This window comes from Ctenopharyngodon idella, chromosome 3 (genome assembly GCF_019924925.1).
Source record: "Ctenopharyngodon idella isolate HZGC_01 chromosome 3, HZGC01, whole genome shotgun sequence".
Lineage (NCBI taxonomy): Eukaryota > Metazoa > Chordata > Actinopteri > Cypriniformes > Xenocyprididae > Ctenopharyngodon > Ctenopharyngodon idella.
In genome coordinates, this window is record NC_067222.1 from 56,756,085 (window position 1) to 56,776,991 (window position 20,907).

The 20,907-nt window shown below is 38.5% G+C and overlaps 1 protein-coding gene and 1 long non-coding RNA gene across 5 annotated transcripts in view; one reads left to right on the forward strand and one right to left on the reverse strand.

Moving 5' to 3' along the window:
* Nucleotides 1–20,907, reverse strand: part of LOC127508849 (gastrula zinc finger protein XlCGF8.2DB-like) — a 537,748-nt gene that overhangs the window by 35,794 nt on the left and 481,047 nt on the right. Inside the window, exons 1-3 of one of the 4 annotated variants that reach the window (XM_051887291.1) lie at nt 4,634–4,781; nt 4,238–4,486; nt 3,748–3,940 (exon numbers count right to left, since the gene is read on the reverse strand). In XM_051887291.1, the coding sequence (XP_051743251.1) occupies nt 3,748–3,940 (193 nt within the window). In that variant the 5' untranslated portion in view covers nt 4,238–4,486; nt 4,634–4,781. Of the gene's footprint in view, nt 1–3,747; nt 3,941–4,237; nt 4,487–4,633; nt 4,782–4,992; nt 5,067–20,907 lie in introns of those variants that run through there. The other 3 variants (XR_007928951.1, XM_051887292.1, XM_051887294.1) reach the window with 3 other exon arrangements.
* LOC127509008 (uncharacterized) lies at nt 6,537–10,111 on the forward strand. The gene is made up of 3 exons (XR_007929091.1): nt 6,537–9,759; nt 9,849–9,944; nt 10,041–10,111. It is a non-coding gene; the product is annotated as an uncharacterized LOC127509008 (long non-coding RNA).

Here is a 20,907-nt window from a genome sequence, read left to right on the forward strand (position 1 = left end):
AAAAAGGAGGCCCCACAGGGCCTCCAAGTTCAGCAACAAGTGGCGTTCGGCCCGTTTGTCCATAAACTGTGCCAACATGTAAACTAAAAAGAGGCCTTATTAGGGCCTACCCTAGTAAACACGTGGCATCAGCCAGTCCAAGACCATATCAACCATCAGGCCATGCATTCAGTGGAAAACCTTTCACGCACTACTGAGAGAAGGAATGCATATTACGCCGCCATACTCCACGAGAGGCCTGCTTAAAGCCTACTCAACAGAGGTGGGGCGTGGCCGATGGTGGTATGGGTTCTCGGATTCCCAGGCATCCTGCCAACAAGTCAGCTAAAAAAGGATGCCCCGTGGCCCACAATCTCAGCAACAAGTGGCATTCAGCCTCTTTGCAGAATAAACACAAACTGTGCCAACATGTGAACTAAAATGGAGGCCTGTTGGGGCCTGCCATTCCAATGACATGTGGCTTCAGCTCGTGAAATAATGTAAACCATGTGAGTAAACTATGAACAGCTACCAGCAGTTGTTAGAAATACAATTGCTAACTAGAAGGTGGCTAATTAACCATAAGAGCCTACAATCAAAATTATATGCAATATAGCTGTTAACAAGATCACAAAAGGGAGCTAATAGAAACCAGCTTTTCTCAAAAAGTGGTTCTATACTACCCTGAGTATGCAATCCAACAGGTGATGCGCTCAGTAACACCAATAAACCTACTAATGGGGAATATTAGGTCACCAATGTCTTCAATAGCGGCTACATGAAAAAGCCTGCTATTATGAGAACAGGTGCTAACCTGTGGCAGCATAAGTAAGCTCACATAGAATGTAGGGCAAAAGTCTAGAACTTCAAAGCAAACACAACGCTTTGATGCATATGCTATTTTCACAGAGGAAAATAATTTTCTCCCTACAGATTCTCAAATCTGTACTGAGCCATAGAGGACGAATGCTGAACACTAGCAACGTCAACTCAAACTTGATAGAAGAAAACAAGTAGCTCAGAGTAAAAAACACATTTTCCACAGCATAAAAGTTCTAGAAAGTGGGGCCTAGCACTACACAGCATGACTTATCTACACAAAGATAAGGGCCTACCACCTGAGATAACAGTATCAGAAAGTCTAAAAACAGTCTACAACCTAGCTGTTAAACTCAACAATTGCACTTACATAGCAAGGGGATAATGGGCATACGGCCTAACAACTCCCTCGGGAGGAGGCCAGAACTAGGAACTATACAACCTGACAAGGGATAGTATACATAGGGTGATATGTAAATAACACACCTAACCTAGCTCTAGCCTGGCCGCTAAGCTACGGGCCTTCTTACAGGGCCACAAGCCTAGTGAAACCTGGACTACACCTCCAAATCTCATGGATAAGAGAAAGAAAGTGAAGCTCACAAGCAAACAATGTCAGGCGGCCAATTAGGGCCGACCTAAACATGCATATTAACTGAAGTGACGAGTGCTAACTCAAACTACTCTAGAAAACAGCAGATGAGAAGCTACTCTAAACAACAGGTGGCTAAGAGGTGGCCATTTTGTTGCCTGCACAATATATATTCTAGCCAGCCTATCAACTTCAGTTTGCCCAAAAACCCCCTACTTTTTCTCTGACTACATGCTCAGAAAACTATACAGGAAATAAGGTCTTATTTTAAACACATAAAATATAGACCCTCCTGCAGCTCAAAGACCCAAGACTCCTAATGCTCCTCTTTACATGAAAGGATGGAATCTAAGGTTCTTTTAAGCCTAAAAGATCCTCTTACTACCAAACAGAAATAGCAGGCCGACAGAAATAATCACTATGGGCCCGGCCATCAGTCTGACCATAAGAAGCATCTGAGCATGATATATGTTTATATCTATATATATATATCTATATCTATATATCTATATATATCTATATATATATATCTATATATATATATATATATATATATATACACACACACATACATACATATATACATACAGGAGGTGGAAGAAGAGGAGAGGGTAGATATAAATCGCCCTATGCAGTTGGGGAATCGATTACAAATGCAACGGTGTTTACAATCGATCGCCCATCTCAATCTCGCTTCTTCCTCCTCCCGTCTGTCTGGGTTCAGATACAAAACTGAACAGCTAGGGGTTTGCAGCTAGGGGTTTTCCATTCATTCCTGATCTCAAACGCAGAGATCAGGAATGAATGGAACGTCTATGGGAGCTGCAACATTCATGGATAGAAAGGAACCGTTCGTCGAGCCATCCGCGTGCGGCCCCTTTCTTAACGCGCTCTCACGGCAGCTGCAGCCCGCCGAAAAGCACGTCCCAACAATACAGCAGCTCCGCACACACAACAGCCAGAGGAGTGCTCGCCGCCGAACGCAATGACGTCAAACACGAACGTCATCGTCATCCACTCATGCTCGTCAGCCCCAGGGGAGTTGAGAGAGAATACAACTCTAACTTCCCAACAAGCTCATCTGCGAGCCCTATGATTGCAGCTGCCGTATTGCCTCAGAACAAACGGGGCCAGAATCACCAGGCACAGATGCGGACACCTCTTCCCTCGAGAAGAGTGCCGAACGAGAACGGAGCGTCCCGATAGGGAGACGCTCACAATAAACAACAGACAAACACACAGACAGCGCCCTCAAGCACCGTCTATGCGCGCTCCTCTCCAGACAGAAAATGCCCAGAAAATGTGTATACCAAGTGTCAATAGGGATTGGAGTTGTTGGATAGTTGGCTTTCAGACACCGTGGTCACGTGACGTTTCGAAAGGGAAATGTATGCTCTATACCAGGGGTGTCCAAACTTTTTTAAATGGGGGCCAGATTCGATATTGTGGACACATCTGGGGTTCCTTTTCTGTATATATATATATATTACGTTGTGTGCAGAGTGATGTTAAGCTAGTTGGTGAGAGAAAATGGCACTATCAAAGAGTCTAAAGTGGAAAGTTGTCAGCGAAAATAGGGCATACAAAGAAGAATGGAAAGACAACTATGCATTCATTCTACCTAGTTTTGTGAATGCAAAGCCAGTGTGCCTTATTTGCAACAAAGTTGTCGCAGTTTTCAAAGAAAATAACATTGACACCGGACAGGAGCGGCGCAACGCTACAAAAGATGATAGATCCCGTTATAATCAGTGATAATGTCTACGCTGGATGCGGTGCGGCGCGACAACCCACTCCTGACAGTGAACGGATTCCCCGTTCTGTTTCTGACGTAGTCCAAGTGCTTTGCAATGGTCAGTTTGTTCAGTGTAGACAGCTTTTAACTGTTGCGGTGCGGCGCGTCTGGTGTAAGTTAGTAGACACGGTGATAATACGCCACCATGAGACGAAGATCTATTTCAGAACCAGCCGCTATTCAAATAATCTGGCTGCGGGCGTGGGCCAGATATTATTGCTGGCGGGCCAGTTTTGGCCCAATTGTGACCACTCCTTTATGGTATTTAGTCTATAAACACATTTAATATAAATACAAATGCACAAAACTGCAAGTTTGACAAAAATAAAGACCAAATTACAGACTATTTTTTTCTTTTGAGCATGAACAGAAAAAAATCTTTTCCATTGTTCTCTATTCAGAAGAAGATATTGGGTTTATTGTTGCAGAAAATAATTGTTTTGTTTTGACTTCTGTAATATTTTCTAAGCTTATATTTCTGTATATTCTCTATTTCTGTAGAGCTGGACATTTTAATAATGATCAAATGACTGAGTTCAGCTACAGTGAGAAAAAAACAAACCTGTTTGTTCCTCAGTATCTTCATGTTTCACTCTGAATGTTTCTTCAATCTTAATTTCTTCAAACTCCTCTTTATTAAACTCAATCTTCATGTCTTCAGTCTCATCTTTAATATACTCCATCTTTATATCTTCAGTCTCATCTTTAATAATCACCATCTTTATGTCTTCAGTCTCATCTTTAATAAACGCCATCTTTAAGAAGAGAATAATTAACAGAGTTAATGGTCTTAAATGACATGGTTAGACAACAACACTAACGCTTAAAATTAATAAACTTCATATTTAGACATTTATGATCTACATTTGGTATTTAAAGAATTATAGATTATATTTAAATTATTACTCTTTGATGAAAACATGATTAGTTTGTTAGTGTTCTCGATCATGTTCACTGTTTGAGCAGCACGTGTCGTGATTCACTGAATCATTTCTCAAAGTATTTGATTCAGTTGACTCGGAGAAAAGTTCAGTTTCTCCATCATTACTCACCAGAGACTGAACTCGTGTTCATGATAAACTGATTTATGATATGTAGGCTGCGTCCGAAAACTGGAAAATGCTGCCTTCTGAGGACACATTTCAAGGTAGAAAGGCATCAAGGTACGTCTGAATCCAATGTTAGCTTCACTTCCCTCATGAGATCCCTTCCTCAGATCGATTTTTGAAGGAAGCATAGATGTATCCTTAGCTGCCTTTGATATCCCATAATCCTGTGCTTTCCATTCTGTGAAAGCTGAGCTAGAAAAATAAAGATGGCGTCTGAAAGTTGCGTTTGCTGCTCAGTTTGTGTATAAATGTAGGATTTTGACCAACATATTTCTATTTTGATACCATTTCTATCGAGAAATTACTAGTGTAGTAATTAATTATTTGTACAGTTCTCACCAAAGCTCATGCTATTTTGCTGTAGATCATTAAACTGTTACACTGTCTCAGAAGTCTGTCCGAAATCAGTTCCGTGAGGTGCCTTCATGCACAAACGCTGCCGTACAAGTCATTCTCTTATAAGACAGTGAGGCAGCAAGACAGCTACCTAGATTTTCGGGTGCAGCCATAGAGAGAGAAATGAGACGCAGGTTTACTGTTTCTCATCAGTGGATGAGCTTTACTCACACAAATATCCTTCATTACACTTAGATAAAGAATTACAATTACACTAAATAGTAAATAAACTCATTTCACATCGCTGGTAAAACTACTAAAACTGTTTATTTCGATATAAACATTAAATTCTTAAAACAAACCTTTCTTCAGCAGATGCAGGATCGCGGCGCAGTCTTATGACGTCATGTCGTCACTCCAAAATAAAAGTCCTGCTCAGACGCTGCATTGACCTACAGTCACAGAAGTGCATTGAAATCTAACTATTTTACCAGGTAATCTTTGTATTAAAATTAAAACAGTGACAAATATGATACAAACAAATGTGTTAAAAAGGTTGTTTGAGTTCATAAAGCAGAGTTCTGATTGAAACACATTTAAACTAAGTGTGTTTTACCAATATATAAAATGTGGACAAATTTTAGTTTAAACGTGTATAAAATGTGTAAAAAGTTATCTTTCAAGGATCAGTATAAGTAAAAGAAGCAATCAATATTAAATGTAATTCATTCAATACCAAAAATTATTGCTAAAAGGTTCAGTCAAATTAAAAATGTAATCTTTAACATGTTTGTAATTAAATCAATAGCAATAAAGTCTTCAATGTCAAGGGTCATTTGTTGCTGTCTATGTAGCGATTCAAATTCTGTGATGCTCTTAAAAGAGACTGTCGGTTCTGTTTTGTGCTTTTATGTGTTTGTCAGGTTTGTTGTTTAGACAAAATCAAAAAGGAAGAAAAATAAATGATCACCAAATATCTATATTTCACAGGTGTGTACTACAGATGCGCGGATCACGGTATCCGCGGGGCGGTAATAAAAAATAACAGTCAATTAAATGCAGGTGGGTCACGGGCGGATGAGACATAAACCATGAATGTTTTGATTTTAAAGGGATAGTTCAACCAAAAATGAAAATTTGATGTTTATCTGCTTACCCCCAGGGCATCCAAGACGTAGGTGACTTTGTTTCTTCAGTAGAACACAAATGATGATTTTTAACTCCAACCGTTCCAGTCTGTCAGTCTTATAATGCATGTCAATGGGAACTTCGTCTATAAGAGTAAATAAAACTTGCATAGACAAATCCAAATTAAACCCTGCGGCTCGTGACGACACATTGATGTCCTAAGACACGAAACGATCGGTTTGTCCCTTTAATAAAGACACAAACTCTCATTTCACAGTAAAACTCAATGAATGTGCATCACGCTTACTTTCGTTTTCAAAAACAGCATCTCTCTTCAGGGAAAACCAATAAAGGAAAACATTTGTCGAGCGCAACTCCTAGTGGACATTATAGAACACGTAGGAAGAAAATCTACATGAGATATTGCACTAATTTGCACAGGCAATTGCAGGTTAAGTTGTTAAGCAGCAATGAAGGCAAAACAAATCTGAGAGAAATTTAATAAAATGTGAATTTAAAAAAAAAAGTGAAGGAAAGAAAAGTACCGCATGGGAGCGTTTTAGTGGAGCAGTTAACTAATCAAGTGTTGAGTATATGATATGCAGCATATGAAACACAGTATTTGATAATAAACGAATAAAGCCTGGATATCCAGCCTTTGCTTGGGCTGAACGTGTTTATTGACTTTGGAAAAAGTCAATTAAAATGAATACAGAAACAATGGCCTGTTTTCAGAAGAATAAAGAAACATAACTGAATAAAACACTAGTGTAGCCTTTGTTAAAACATACAATAAAACACATTAGCGCTCTACCAATGTCTATGAATTATGAGCTGACATGACAGAGATTTAAGAAGAGTGTGTAAGTTAGTATTGTGTTTACACTCTATAAATCCTCCTTTGTGTTGCTATTTAAAGTCAGTCTGTCTCTCTAAGTGTGAAAGTGCTTACTGTGTCAACAGCAATGGAAAATACAATAAATAAAATTGCCAACAAAATTGATGTAAATGAAATCTAGTTAATTATTCCATATGCAAGTTTTAAGTGAGTAATTACTTGCATTACTGTGCTAACTAGCTGAAGAGGCTAGTCGGCCGATAATATATATAATATTTATTTTAAGGTGAAGTAGTTACATTGTAATTAGAAAAAGCTCTGGGTAATATTAATTAATTAATAAAAACAATAAAACAATGTATGGTTAAAGTCCCCCTGTAATCAATTATTTTATCCCTTAAAACTCATCTTTGATCACCAAAATGACATATTTTTAAAAACAATTCAAGTGAAAAAAATTCTTAATGCATTATAATAGCTTGAATGTAACTCTACACCCTTGCCTCATTTAATATACACGGAACAATGAATATGCAAATTCGCTCACGCCAGCTCGGAGAGTCTAGTGTTGCTATAGTGATGAGAAATTTGTTGTTTGTGTTGTGGCTACATGAAATACATGCACATCCTTGAATGATCCTTCTCACTGTTGAGAATCGGGCCGCCCAAGAACACGATTATGAATATTCTGAATAAAGATATGCATTAGACATAGTTTAGCGTCATTGTGAGCAAGAGATAAACACATAAACATTAAATCAGTACAATTCACGAACGCCGTAAACAGACTGACATGTCGAAAACAGCGAGTGCAGCTTCAGCATCCGGTCTAGTGTTTGTGTGTGAGCGTGGATCAGGATTACAACCGCTCAAAAAAAAAACATGATTAAATTATATGTAAAGAATAAAATGAATTATAAAAACATGTATGGCTAAAAATCTCTGTTGTTTTCTGCTGGTATCTGAGCACGTGGCATGGACTCCTGACGCTCAGCTTACTGTCCTCAGGTCGAGGCATTTGCTGGTACTGTGTGTGACAGAAGCAGAGAGACTGTATGAATGTTGTGTGTTTTGTATGATGACACACACTGTCCCAAACTGGTGCAGAGGTGGGCGAAGGGAACTCTCCAGCACGGGTCCTCTTTATAAAGAGGGTCTCCATTTATCTGTTGATGCAATGAAAATAAAATCTCATATTAGACTCAGACGGTCTGTGTGGCAAGAATAACTGGAGCTGACACAGGCAGGAACGCTTCAGCTGTAACACACACAAAAGCGTGATTATCAGGTCTAAGCCCAAAAGATCCAGTACTACACACCTGTGGAAGGGAAATCAGATGCACCTTCTCACCGTGACAGATAAAGACACATTGAAAGAAATGCCAGTATGAGAAGAAGAAAATGAATTTAAAGGTGCTCTAGATTGTAAAATTGTAAAAAAAAAAAAAAAAAAAAAAGAAAAAAAAAAAAAGAGGTGTATTCTCATTCCTAGATGTACAACATTCTTTCAGGAGAGCTGTTAATGTGTCTTTTATGGGAATATACTGGGCATGTCACTCCTTTCTGTTTTCATCAATCCCCCCAAAAATGCATTTTGGATCCACAAAAGTTATCAAAGTACTGTTTTCTCTGTTATCCATGCCATCTAGGGTTTTCAAAACATCTTCAATTTCTGTCTCAGAGAGTTTAGTTTTTGTTTGAAGAGCTACTTTTAGTTGATTCTTTGTGTACTGCTGGCACACTCCACTAACTTATTAATCTCTTCTATGATTAACTGTACTGTGGAGGAAGGGATCAGGTGCTTCGCCTGCAACTTCATGTAAAACATGGACAGATTTCTCATATATAAGCTCTTCATTTGTGCAGGGTCTAGTATATCCTCCTCACCCCATCATCATCTGCCCCTTCATCTGAGTGTCTTTCAGCAACAGAGAACTGAAGGAAGACCGTGAAGACATGCGAAGCTGTAGAGTATTTGTGCTTTCTAGATAGGTGAGATGTGAAAGATGATTTCACTGAAAATGAGCGATCACAGTTTTTGAAGGGGCAATGCACCTGCTCTCTTTCTGAAATGTGAAATTTGAGGTTACCCAAAAGATCTGAAAGATCGATCAACTGTCTCCGACAGTTGGTAACTTCACATTGAAGGGTCCCTGCAGAGACTCGCACTGTGACGCAGAAGATGACTGCCGATGATGACGGTAAACATGACAAATTTAATGTGTTGTAATTTCTGAAGCGTGACTTGCAACCTGCATAGAGGTAATGTGCCTTATTTCTTTGTAGCCCTTGATGTTGTACATAACCTTTTAGGATTTTCACAGAAACACTACAACTATTACAAGTGTAATCTGCAAACATCTTTACATGGTGCAGTGATCACCTTTTGCCCCGATCTTGACTTTGGCAGCTCACACAACTTATCTGCAGTGTTGCGATCACAAAGGATCACTACAAATAAGGAGAAGATGAGTACATTCATCTTGCGAAATATCTGAGCTTTATTTTACATTCATGCTTAAAATGATCTGGGCTTTAGCCATGTATGGAGACGAAGAGCTAAAAACAGCCACCAAATCTGGAGCAGAACAGCCACCAACAGGAATGATCTGTTTTTGTAGGGAGCAACGAACACCTAGAAGCCGGTGCTCCCAATCACGCCACAATCAGCCCGTCACCTGCAAACAATATAGACACAACACACAAAACAAGGAACGGCCAACAGGGGCATCACGGCAGGAAGAGACAAAAACAAGCATGCAAGTGTATGGGACATGTTAAGAATAAAAAAAAAATCCAAAGTAATATATTGAAAAATGCATTGTATCTAAAGCACTGAATGCTATCCGTGTAACCAGTGAATCCCTATCAGTTTATGTGCTCCTGTTTCTGTGTGTGCTTCAGTGACTGCAACTATTTAATTTAGAGCAGTGATTAAAGTTATTGAGTAATGAGAATTTGTTACATGTGTATAATAACTGTAGTCCAGAGTGAAGTGACTGCGTGTGTGCAATGAAAAAGTCTTAATGTTGAAACGGAGACCTCTGGTGGGGAGTGGAAAGAAGCAGCAGTGGGCGGAAACGTGACAGAAAGTGATGTGGGAGACAGTAATTGGTCTCCACTTTTGGAGCAAGACAATGAATGGTCATCTTCTTTTGAAAAGGTAAACTTCTTACTTTTTTCTTTAAATAACATTCTCTTTGTAGGTTACACTTGTGTTTATTTAAAATGTTTTTACACTCTCACCTCCAGGATGTGTTGCCTGACAGTGACGCCGCAATCACAAGTCATCTGGTAAAGCCTGAGACTCAGCAGCTTGAATGCAAATCAGCGTTTCCTGATCATAAGGTAATTCTATATATATTATGAAGTAAAAGATATCATTTACCTTGTTAAATTTTTATTAAGGGTTTACTTTGTGTTGATGATGATGTGTATTTTCAGGGCTCCTGTGAACATTTGACAGCAGCTTTAAAGGATGAAAACCTCATGAAGAAAAGGAGTCTGAATCTTCAGGTGAAAAGGTGGGAAATTTGTATATTTTTACCAAACAGCTTCAGTTTCTGCTTCAGTAATAGGGAAAGCATACTGGCAGAATATTAAAAGAAATGCACTTCTTTAACCATTTCAATATCCTATCACATCCAAACAAGCAGCAGTTTGATATGAAAAAGCATGTTTAGAGATTACATGTCAATTTACAAAAGTATTCAAAGGGAAAATAACAGTCAGAATAATAATAATAATAATAAAAAAACAAAATTATTTGCTGCCACCTTTGCCACAAAAGGTGTGCTCTCTTTGAGAAATGTGATACTATCACACATATAACATAAAAAATATATAATTTATAAATAATACAATTAATCGGTTTAATAGTAAAAGCCTGCATATCTATTTCAATCCAAAAATATCATTGGAATTATTTTTGTGTTACAGGAAAAGACAAGGAATCTGCCTTGGCTAAATCAACTAACATTTCTACAGAGAGCAGTGAGGCAGAAGACCCATTCTTTGGATGTAGTTTGCCACAGGAGCCGTGTTTCTTTTTTATTGACAAAAAAGAATGGCAAGACCTGAGGAAGCGTCGGAAAGGAAGATGTTTTCAAGGATTACAGTGGACAAGCGGGCAATGAGGTCAATTCACCCATACTGCAGTTTTGGTTTCACACACCACAGTATCAAAACCCTGCAGTCACTAAAAAACACACCTCTATTCAAATGTTTGGGTTACTGCCGGTTTGAAGACTGCCCCATTAATGTTACTGTGGAAGTCACAGATGAATTCACACTGAAGGCAGCTGTGCAGTTCACAGGAGGAGATGTGTGCCACAGTACTACTGAGCTAAAAAGGAGGCCAGTGCGTGCAGATTCACGTATATCCACTGGAGAAACTCTGGAAACCAAATTACCCAAAAGTGTCTATTTGGATTCTATAGTAAAACTCCCAGAGAAGGTGATGCAGTCTGGGTGCAGAGATGAAGCGCCAACAAAAGAGGCTCTGAAAACCATTGCATGGAGCCAAAGACAACTGAAAAGACCTCATTCAAATGAACTTCTAAGTCTCCAAATGCTAATTAATGGGGTCATGATGCACCCAAAAGGCATAATGCTGTGGTCAAAGAAAACGCTGTCAGTGTTTTACAAAAGGTGCAAGGAGGACATTGTCTATCTGGAAGCAACTGGAAGTATAATTCAAAAAGGAAGCTCCACCAATACTATGTGTATGAATTAGTTGTGCGTAATCCTTCCAACGAGGCATCTCCTCTTCCAGTTGCAACCTACCTAACTTGTGTCACATACTTTTTGCAGGCTTTTCAAACAGGCATGGTGAAGCTCTATGGGAAAAAAGCAGTCAAAAGGCCAATTCTGATCATTTGTGATGACTCCCTTGCAGGGATGGGCAGTATTTCTGATACATGTATTTCAAATACATATTTCAAATACAAAATAGTATTTTGTAATTTGTATTTGATAGGGTTGATGAAAATGGCTTTGTATTTTGTATCAAAATACTTCAGTGTTTTGTATTTTTAAAATACTGTAAAATACTTTGTAAGAAGTCTACATGATAAAATTGCAGCCTCTGATTGGTGCCTTAGTAGTTTGCCCAGACTTGTTGAGATCAGAACAGAAAATTGATCCATATGGAAGAAGGTGGTCAAGAAACATGCAGAAACGTTTCTTGACCACGTTTCGTTTCCCCCCATATTTATGATTAATACCCTAAATATTAAGTGATTAATTAGTGCTGTGAATACAGCTGCCATCAGTTGTCTTCTAATGAATTACTTGTTTGTCATTGAGTCAGTGTTGCTGAAGGAAAGTAGGCCCTTCATTACCAAACACCAAGTAACTAAATTAGGAAACTGTTGGTTACTTTAAAACTAACCTTCATCTGGGGGATCACAGGGATATGTTAATATTTGATCTGTTAAAGTCACAATATGTAAATTTTCACCCTAGAGGTCACTTATTCAAAACAGAATAAGAGTTTGGAGAGGAGAGTCATGCTGAAACAAGACCAAATCCAGGACAACAAGCTGAAAGATGCTGACTTTCGAAAGAAGATGGTATGTGCCATAAAGCAGGCAACATTAGTAGTCATTGTTAACCGGTAATAATTTAAAATAAGTTATTCTTGTGTTTAATTACTGATTGTTATTGTTTGTAGATTCGTTATCTGTGTCATCAGAGTGGAAGCAGCTTGGGAGATGGAGTTAGGAGGATGCTGAAAAAATTGGAGATAATTTCTTATGGGGACGCTACAGTTACAAAGGGAGAAAGGGAAAACTTCCATTTCGGCAGCTTCTTATCAATGATGTTATCATACGTAAGTTTCTTGCCACTAATGACTAATAATGTGTCTTTGTCAAGATCTCAAATTAATGATAAAAAATAATGGAGAGGCATGTTATAAAATCTTTAGTATAAATATAGTTATTAAGAATAGACCTATCTACAGTGCTGGTCAAAATTATTTGCTCCCTTGGTAAATATGATCAAAGGTGGCTGTAAAAAATAAATCTGCATTGTTTATCCTTTTGATAAAGGATTATTTGCCCCCTTTTATTAAATACTTTTTGCAATGTCCTTTTGCCAAGATAACAGCTCAGACTCTTCTTCTGTAATGCCTGATGAGTTTGGAGAACACCCGACAAGAGATCAGAGACCATTCCTTCATGCAGAATCTCTCCAGATCCTTCAGATTCCAGCTCCATGTTGGTGTTTCTTCTCTTCAGTTCACTCCACTCATTTTCTATAGTTCTATGGTCAGATGAAAAACAAAAAAGCTTTTTGGCAGCAAACACTTAAGATGGGTTTTTAAATTAATATTTGTCTGTTCTTTTATTTGTCTTTGACATGTTAGCTCTGATTTGATGTATATGTTTGCCCAAAATGATGATCCAAATCTGTAAGTAAAGACTTTGTGAGCTAACGTTACATTTGCCTAACTTCGTGTTTTGCTTCGTCCAGGGAAAGATGTTAGGATTTTTTTTAGTATACATCATGATTATGATTTTTTTTTTTTTAGTAGTAGTAGAAATAGTAGATTATAATAGTAATATTTGCACAATTAATTAATTGACTTAGCAAACAACTTTAGACCACTAATAATGCTGTAAAAATGTTTCTCCTCTTAGGACCTAAAGCTTTTCAATGATGTTTGATGACTAAGGACACTTTACAATACATGGTAAGTCATTTCTATAAAAACTGATATAGTAGTTGTTAATAGATAATGAATTACTAATGTTGGATATGTTTGAGTAAAATCCATGTTGTTTAATGACTTGCATGTTATCCTCTTTAACAAACTTTAGACTTGGAATTATCCAAACCAGAACTTTATTAACTCACCTTTATGCCATCCCAAATGCATGGTTTGTGTTGTTTTTCTGAAAAATACCTGTTTTGTAGTCATTTTGTTTTGCCTGTTTTTTCCCCTCTCTCTCAAAGTGATGGTTTGCATTACTGTGTATGAATCATCAAGGTATCAGTTAAATATCTTCTTTACATTTCTACTGAAGGAAAAAAATACACATCTGGATGGCCTGAAGGTGACCTCGGCAACCTCCCCCAGTTTCTCGTGAAGCCAATACGGAAGTGACTTAAACTGCGATTCATCGACTGGCCGCTAGGGACAGGCTGCAAAAGAGAGCAGAATCTTATTGAGTCCCATGTTAAAATACCTAATTTTACAGCAGAAAAAATGTTTACAGCCTGGTGCAAATTGTGGTTTTGGTCTATACTGCTAATTTTGCCCTTCATGACAATTCTGAGGGGGGTGAATTTTTTTTATAACTCATCCGTTTAAATTATATTAAGCCTTAAAGTTTTGCCTAATTAAGGGCGTGGTCACTTGAGTGACAGGTGGATTGCTGCTGCCGTCTGTGAGCCGTCATGTTACCTCAGCAGCTAATTTCAGCCACTGAATTTGGCATCTCAGCCGTGTTTGTGCTTTTTTTCTGGATTATTTTATACAATTATAAAATATGGCTTGCTGCATTAATAGTCGAGACTGATGTGTGTCTGTGTACATGTGCTCGCATGCGGAAGATAAACAGAACACATGTTGTTGGATCGTCTTGAGATTTACTAGAATGACAATAGCAGCTATAAAACTCTTGACAGCACTGCTTGGATATTATAACTAAAACTGCTGCACTATTTTTAAAAATTATACTTTGCACACATGCTCATTTGTTTGAGAAAACATTTGAGAAATATACAGATATAGGTACGTATACAGTTTTACATCATAAACGTTGCTCAGATTTCATCATTTCTTGAAGAATGATGATGGAGAGAAGATCATTCTGAAGAAATGTGATGCAAACAATGGATAATATATCAATATTTCATGGATTTAACACTTTCGTGGACAAAAAGTACAGACATTTTACCCAAGTGCCACGGACTGGATTCATCTCACGATCGCTATTTCATTATAAAGGTATGAAGTCCCGTTTGATTTATCGTGTTGTTATTTGCACACCCAACACAATTAATTACTGGTGTTGGAGCATCTAAATCTTAAAAAACATTAGATTGACAGGAAACCTTTATAACTTCTTAATGATGTAACTTATCTTTATTAATATTTTAGATAGCTCATTTACCTGCTAACATGGTCACATCGAGCTAGGCGGGCATGGTTTCAGCAACCAGTCACATCATGGGCTCCAACTACGTCCCGCCTCTTTGCCCATTTCCAGTTATCCGGGAGTGACGTGCGGTGATGCGCTGCTAAGATGGCCGCGGCCTCATTTTCACTTCAAAAATGCTCTTCAGAACTCTATGGGTGCTGTCATGGACACTACATCCAGATTTTTTACATTCTATGGTTTATTTACGATGAGCAGCTGAGACAGATCAGGCAGTTTATTTGTGAATTTATCTATAGTTGTTGGGAGAATTGTTCTACCTAGTCGATATCGCGGTGCAATATGGCAAATATCATCAGTACGCATGTTACAGGGTAGTGATCAGTGACATCCTCACTTTGCGGTAGAATTTCTTTATCGGTAGGACTGATTCCATGTGATATAATTAAATCTAGTGTATGATTAAGACGGTGAGTGGGTCCAGTGACATTTTGTTTGACCCCAAACGAGTTTAGTAAATCTGTAAACGCAGCCCCTAACGCATCATTTGTATTGTCTACATGAATGTTAAAATCTCCAACAATCAGTGCTTTATAGACGTTTTTCATAACAATCTCTTAATCTTCGGATGAGACGTGAATTGCGCGGCTCTCTCATGAGAAGTGAATCAAACTGACGTTCTGCTTGTTTCGTGTGATTGGCCGCACGTGTCACACTTTCAGCTGCACGCACTTCAGAGTTAATCACAAACTCTGGATTAAACCTGAGTTGACAGAGAAAGTTTATACCGAGCGTTGTGCAACATCTGATCCTGATCTAAACCAGGTTGGATTTATCTGGATTTGTCAACTCCAAACCTACTCTGAAACTCAGAGTTTGTTCAACTAGCTTCATGCAACAGGCCACAGGTCTTCAATTATACAACAAGAAATAGTAACAAGAACAATATTAAAATAATAACAGTAAATGCCAATAACTTAAGTAAAAGGCAGCAATTACAAAACATGACAGCTATAAGAATAACAAAAAACAAAAGTGCTAGACTTGAGTGCAAACAGTAATCATGAAGGATAAGCTGTTCTGAATAAATGAGCCTTAAGTTTAACTTTAAATTGAGAAAACGAGTCTGAATCACGGATGTTGACTGGGAGAGAATTCCAAAGGCGAGGAGAAACACGGCTAAAGGCCCTATGGCCCAAGGTGGTTAGACGGGCAGAAGGTGTGTGGAGGAGACCCAAAGAAGAAGAGCGGAGAGTTCGAGAAGGAATGTAAGACTGTAAAAGATCTGAAAAGTAAGGTGGAGAGAGATTATGAAGAGATTTGTAAGTGAGGAGAAGAATTTTAAATTAATGGATTACGGGTTATGATACGAGCAGCAGAATTCTGAATCAGTTGGAGTTTATGAAGAGATTTGTGTGGTAAACCAATTAAAAGAGAATTACAGTAGTCAATGCGAGAGGTGACAAGCAAATGAACAAGAATAGCAGAACAGCGCGGAGTGAGAAATGGACGGAGACGAGCATTATTACGGAGATGAAAATAACAAGACCTGTTTATATTATTAATGTGAGCTTCAAATGAAAGGGTGCTGTCAAAGATAACCCCCAAGTTAGTAACCTGGTGGGAAGGGAAAACGGAAGAACCATCAATGGATAAAGAAAAATTGCCAGACCTAGAGAGAATAGATTTAGTGCCAATAAGAAGTACTTCAGTCTTACTGCCATTGAGTTTGAGAAAGTAGGCAGAAAACCAGACTTTCATTTCGTGAAGGCAGTTGGTAAGACAGACAGGTGGAAAAGTGGAATCAGGGTTTGTGGATACATAAAGCTGTGTATCACCAGCGTAACAGTGGAATTTAATACCATATTTTGAGAAAATATTACCAAGTGGGAGAAGGTAAATAAGGAACAATATGGGACCTATGACAGAACCTTGGGGGACACCACAGCTAACAGAGGAAGGTTGGGATTGAACATTTTTTCGTTGTACAAACTGCATGGTTTGAAAGGTATGAAGTGAACCAGGCTTGAGGAATACCAGTGATACCAGTGGCGGACAAACGGTGCAAGAGAATATTGTGTGAAATGGTGTCAAAAGTTGCACTCAAATCAAGCAAAACGAGAATGGATAAGGATCCGCCATCAGCAGCCATTAACAGATCATTAGACACTTGCAATAATGCAGTCTCTGTACTATGCTTAGGGCGAAACCCTGACTGAAAACACTCATATAACTTATTGTTACTAAGGTGAGCATGGACCTGTGCTGCCACTGCTTTTTCAAGGACTTTGGAAATAAAAGGAAGTTTTGAGATGGGACGGAAATTATCCAAATTGTTAGGGTCTGTGCCAGGTTTCTTAAGAATTAGGGTAATAGCAGCGATTTTAAAAGATTATGGAACAATGCCGGAGCCAAGAGAAGTGTGAATAATACGAGTTATGAGAGAAGAAAGAGAAGGAAAACAGGCCTTTACCAAATGAGTTGGTATAGAATCAAGTAAACATGTGGAAGAATTAGATTTGTGAATGAGATGAAAAATGCGTTGTTCAGATGGCAAGAAGAAAGAAGAATAAGAGGAAAATCAATAGAGTCACTGTTTGGTAAACTACAGTGAGCTGTAGCCAAAGAGGCCATCTGTTGGTGGATGGCGGTTATTTTATCATTGAAAAAATACATAAATTTATCACATTGAGCAGTGCAGTACAGGTGTGCAGGAAGTGTGTCAGGAGGTTTAGCATTAGCATTTGCAGCAGAAAGAGCATCTTTGTAAAGATGTACATGTTCACTATGCAACTCTTTATGCACCATAAGTCCAGTACGCTTATTAAGACGTTCCAGGCGCCGTCCTTTAGTTTTGAGCTGGTGAAGTTCAGGAGTGAACCATGGCGCAGAGTGAATAAATGATACAGTCCGAACTTTGAGAGGTGCAAAAGTGTCAAGGAGCTGCCGTAATTCAAAGTTATAAAAGGAGACCAGATCCTCAGGAGAAGTGATATGGGCACTATGTGGAAGATCAGTAATTGCAGCAGAAAAGACTGAAGGGTTGATCTTTTTTATATTCCGAAATGTCATCAAGCGTTGTTGTTTGGATTTAGAGAGTGCAACATTAGCATTAAAAGAAAGCAATTTATGATCAGATATGGGTATTGCAGCTGCAGTACAGTTCACGGGTGTAACACCTGAACAACAGACAAGGTCCAGAGTGTGACCTTTACAGTGGGTTGGAAAGTCCACATATTGCTGGAGACCAAAACTGTCCAGGCAAGAAATGAAATCTCTAGTGAGTGGGTTACTGACATTGTCCACATGAATGTTAAAATCACCCAGTAGAATAATATTAGGTGATAAGGTACACTGAAGGTTAAAAATGCAGAAAATTCATCTAAAAAGATATTACTGTATTTCGGTGGCCGATAAATAACAGCCAATACTGTAGGTATTTGACCGCTGATCATTAAAGCAGCCGATTCAAATGAAGCATAAGTTTGTAGAGTCAGTGGAGATGCTTTATAGATCGAGTTGTGAAGTATCGCGAGACCTCCCCCGCGTCTGGAGATACGAGGTTGTGAAATATAAACAAACCCAGGAGGACATGCGTGATTCAACTCTAAAAAGTCATTTTCTTGAGTAGCAGAGTAGCACCGCAGCCGGTGAAGTTCAGTCGCTGAGTGGAACAATGACGACAAAGCAATCCAAATGATGACGATACGGGTAAATGGATGGTAAATCCACATAATGTCAGTCAACAGCAGAATTTAGCAGGAATAGAAAATTATAAAATAATGTTTAAAAACACCGGAGAGCAGCGGCAGCCAAACGCGCCAGCGTTCACTTAACTTTAATTTGTGTTCCGAAGATTAACGAAGGTCTTACGGGGTTGGAACGACATGAGGGAGAGTAATAAATGACATTATTTTCATTTTTGGGTGAACTAACCCTTCAAACATGTTAATTGACTGTATATTGGTTGTTTGCACATGACGTCATTGCTGTGGCATGAAATGAGGCTGGAGGGCATGAGGTGATTTTTCTACATAGGAATCACTATCACAAACTCAAAAATCCTATGTTTTGTCATTTATGGTTGCTCAAATCGCTCAAACCAAGAAACCACAAGAAGGTTTCATAGTTAAAAGTTGTCTCCTTTAATAGCATTTTGCGTCTGCTGTAGTTTTAATGTTGTCTTTGTAAATATTCACTTTCACATATGGCCACGGAGGAGAATCAGAGGGGTATTCAGCGGACAGACACCCATTTTTACAGTCTATGACAGACACCAACATTGGGGGTTTTTTTTATTTTTTTTTTTATTTCAACAAATGACAACCAAAATCAAACCCATAAAGTTTGTGAACAGTTGTGAAGTGGCCGCCTGTGAGTTTTGCTCATTCACAAGCTGACTTGCAAATGTAGCCTAATGTTAATTATTAAACCAAACCAAATACAAATCTTTCAAAAACACTGTGATTATTTTATTGAGTGATAGGCAGTGGGTTCAATCAGTGACATTATTAGATTTTCTATCCGGCGCCTTCCTGTCACCTCCTCAACCTGCTTCCCTTAGTGTGTTTTTACACGTAGAAAAGGAGAAAATTGTATCACACCGTCCAGTTTTTCTCTGAGCTCCTGTTGTAGTTCTCGATGCAGCATAAATGACCTACAATGGCGACATTTTTCACAGTCACGACAGAAAATCAAAATACTGCCCTAACTTCACTAGCAGAAAGGCAGCACGATATAAATAAACTAGACTAGAACTGAACGCGGTGTGATGGCAGATTCACATTCTCTATATCTACCTCCTCGATGGCAGTCAAGTCTTTCAATTCAGTGGAAAATCGTTCATCTTCATAACACAAGGATCACGTCAAACATATGTTGTGATCTTTTGTTTATATCTTTCTACACCAGCACAGTACGGACTTTTCTCCATCTCTTCCATTCTGATTTTCACTGCTTGCCCTCCACCTGAATTTCGCATGTCACCAGAACCACGTGATTGCAAACAACCTATTGTGTGAAAACAACATGAATTGTGTTAATGGTATGATCACAACAGACGGATGAGATGCTAATTGTGTTTAGAGTTTTGAAAATGTGACTACAGATTGGACAAAAGGATGTTAGCAATTGTAAAAAACTGAACAAACTACTTCCAAACAGCTCAGTTTAGTGAGAACACAGATTTCAGAATAAAAAAAAAGCTAAGAATTAGTGTGTTTGTTGACGTCTGACTGTCACCGACACTTGAAAAAAAGTTTCACTTCCTTTATTTCAGAGAAAGAAAATTCAGAGCTGCTTTTCAACACAACAGTTCAGAAGAGGAAGAAAGAAAAGTCTACAAATATTGTTTGAGGTGAGTGTTTCATCTTTCTTTAGTTGTTTTCATCCATAAATACATACAATATTTTCACTTTTGAATGCAGATCTGTGAGATGGGAAAAGTAGGACTGAATAATAATGATTTATAATGAACTGACACATAATCTGTGCTTTCACACATGTGCTGAAAACTATGGAGCCTCGCACATGACTTGCAGGAAAAAAATAGTAGGCTAAATCATGCGCACGATTTATAAATCCAGGGAACAACTATGTAAAGCGTGCACACGATTTCTCTGAGATACAAACCTGCTTTCTGGAAGGGGTGTGTGTGTGTGTGTGTGTGTGTGTGATAAATCCTTACATTGATCAGTGTGTGCGTGAGGGTGTGTGTGTGAGAGAGTGTGTGTGTATGTGATAAATCCTTATATAGATCAGTGTGTGTGGGTGTGCATGCGTGTGTGTGTGTGAGAGAGTGTGTGTTTTAAAAACAGTGACAGGAAGAGCAGCACATTGACTCTCTGGTTTGAGGTTGTGTAATATGGAGTGAATTTTGTCTCAAAAATAATTCACACAAGAAACATGATTCACACATGTGTAGCCAGTTTCACATGCATGAAACCTAACTCACGTGCACAAAAAACAATTCATGTGTGCGAAAAAAATATATACATTCACAAAAAGCAATTCACGTGCACAAAATAAATTTATATATTCATAAAATACATTACACACGCAAAACAATTTTGGGAGGACCAGACACCTTCCACCCGGATCATGCGTACTCTTTAGCCAATCAGATTGAAGCTTATAAATCGACCAATAATTGTCACGTGAGGGTGTGCCTACCTGGGTGTTATATCATCAGCTGTCGCCCAGTT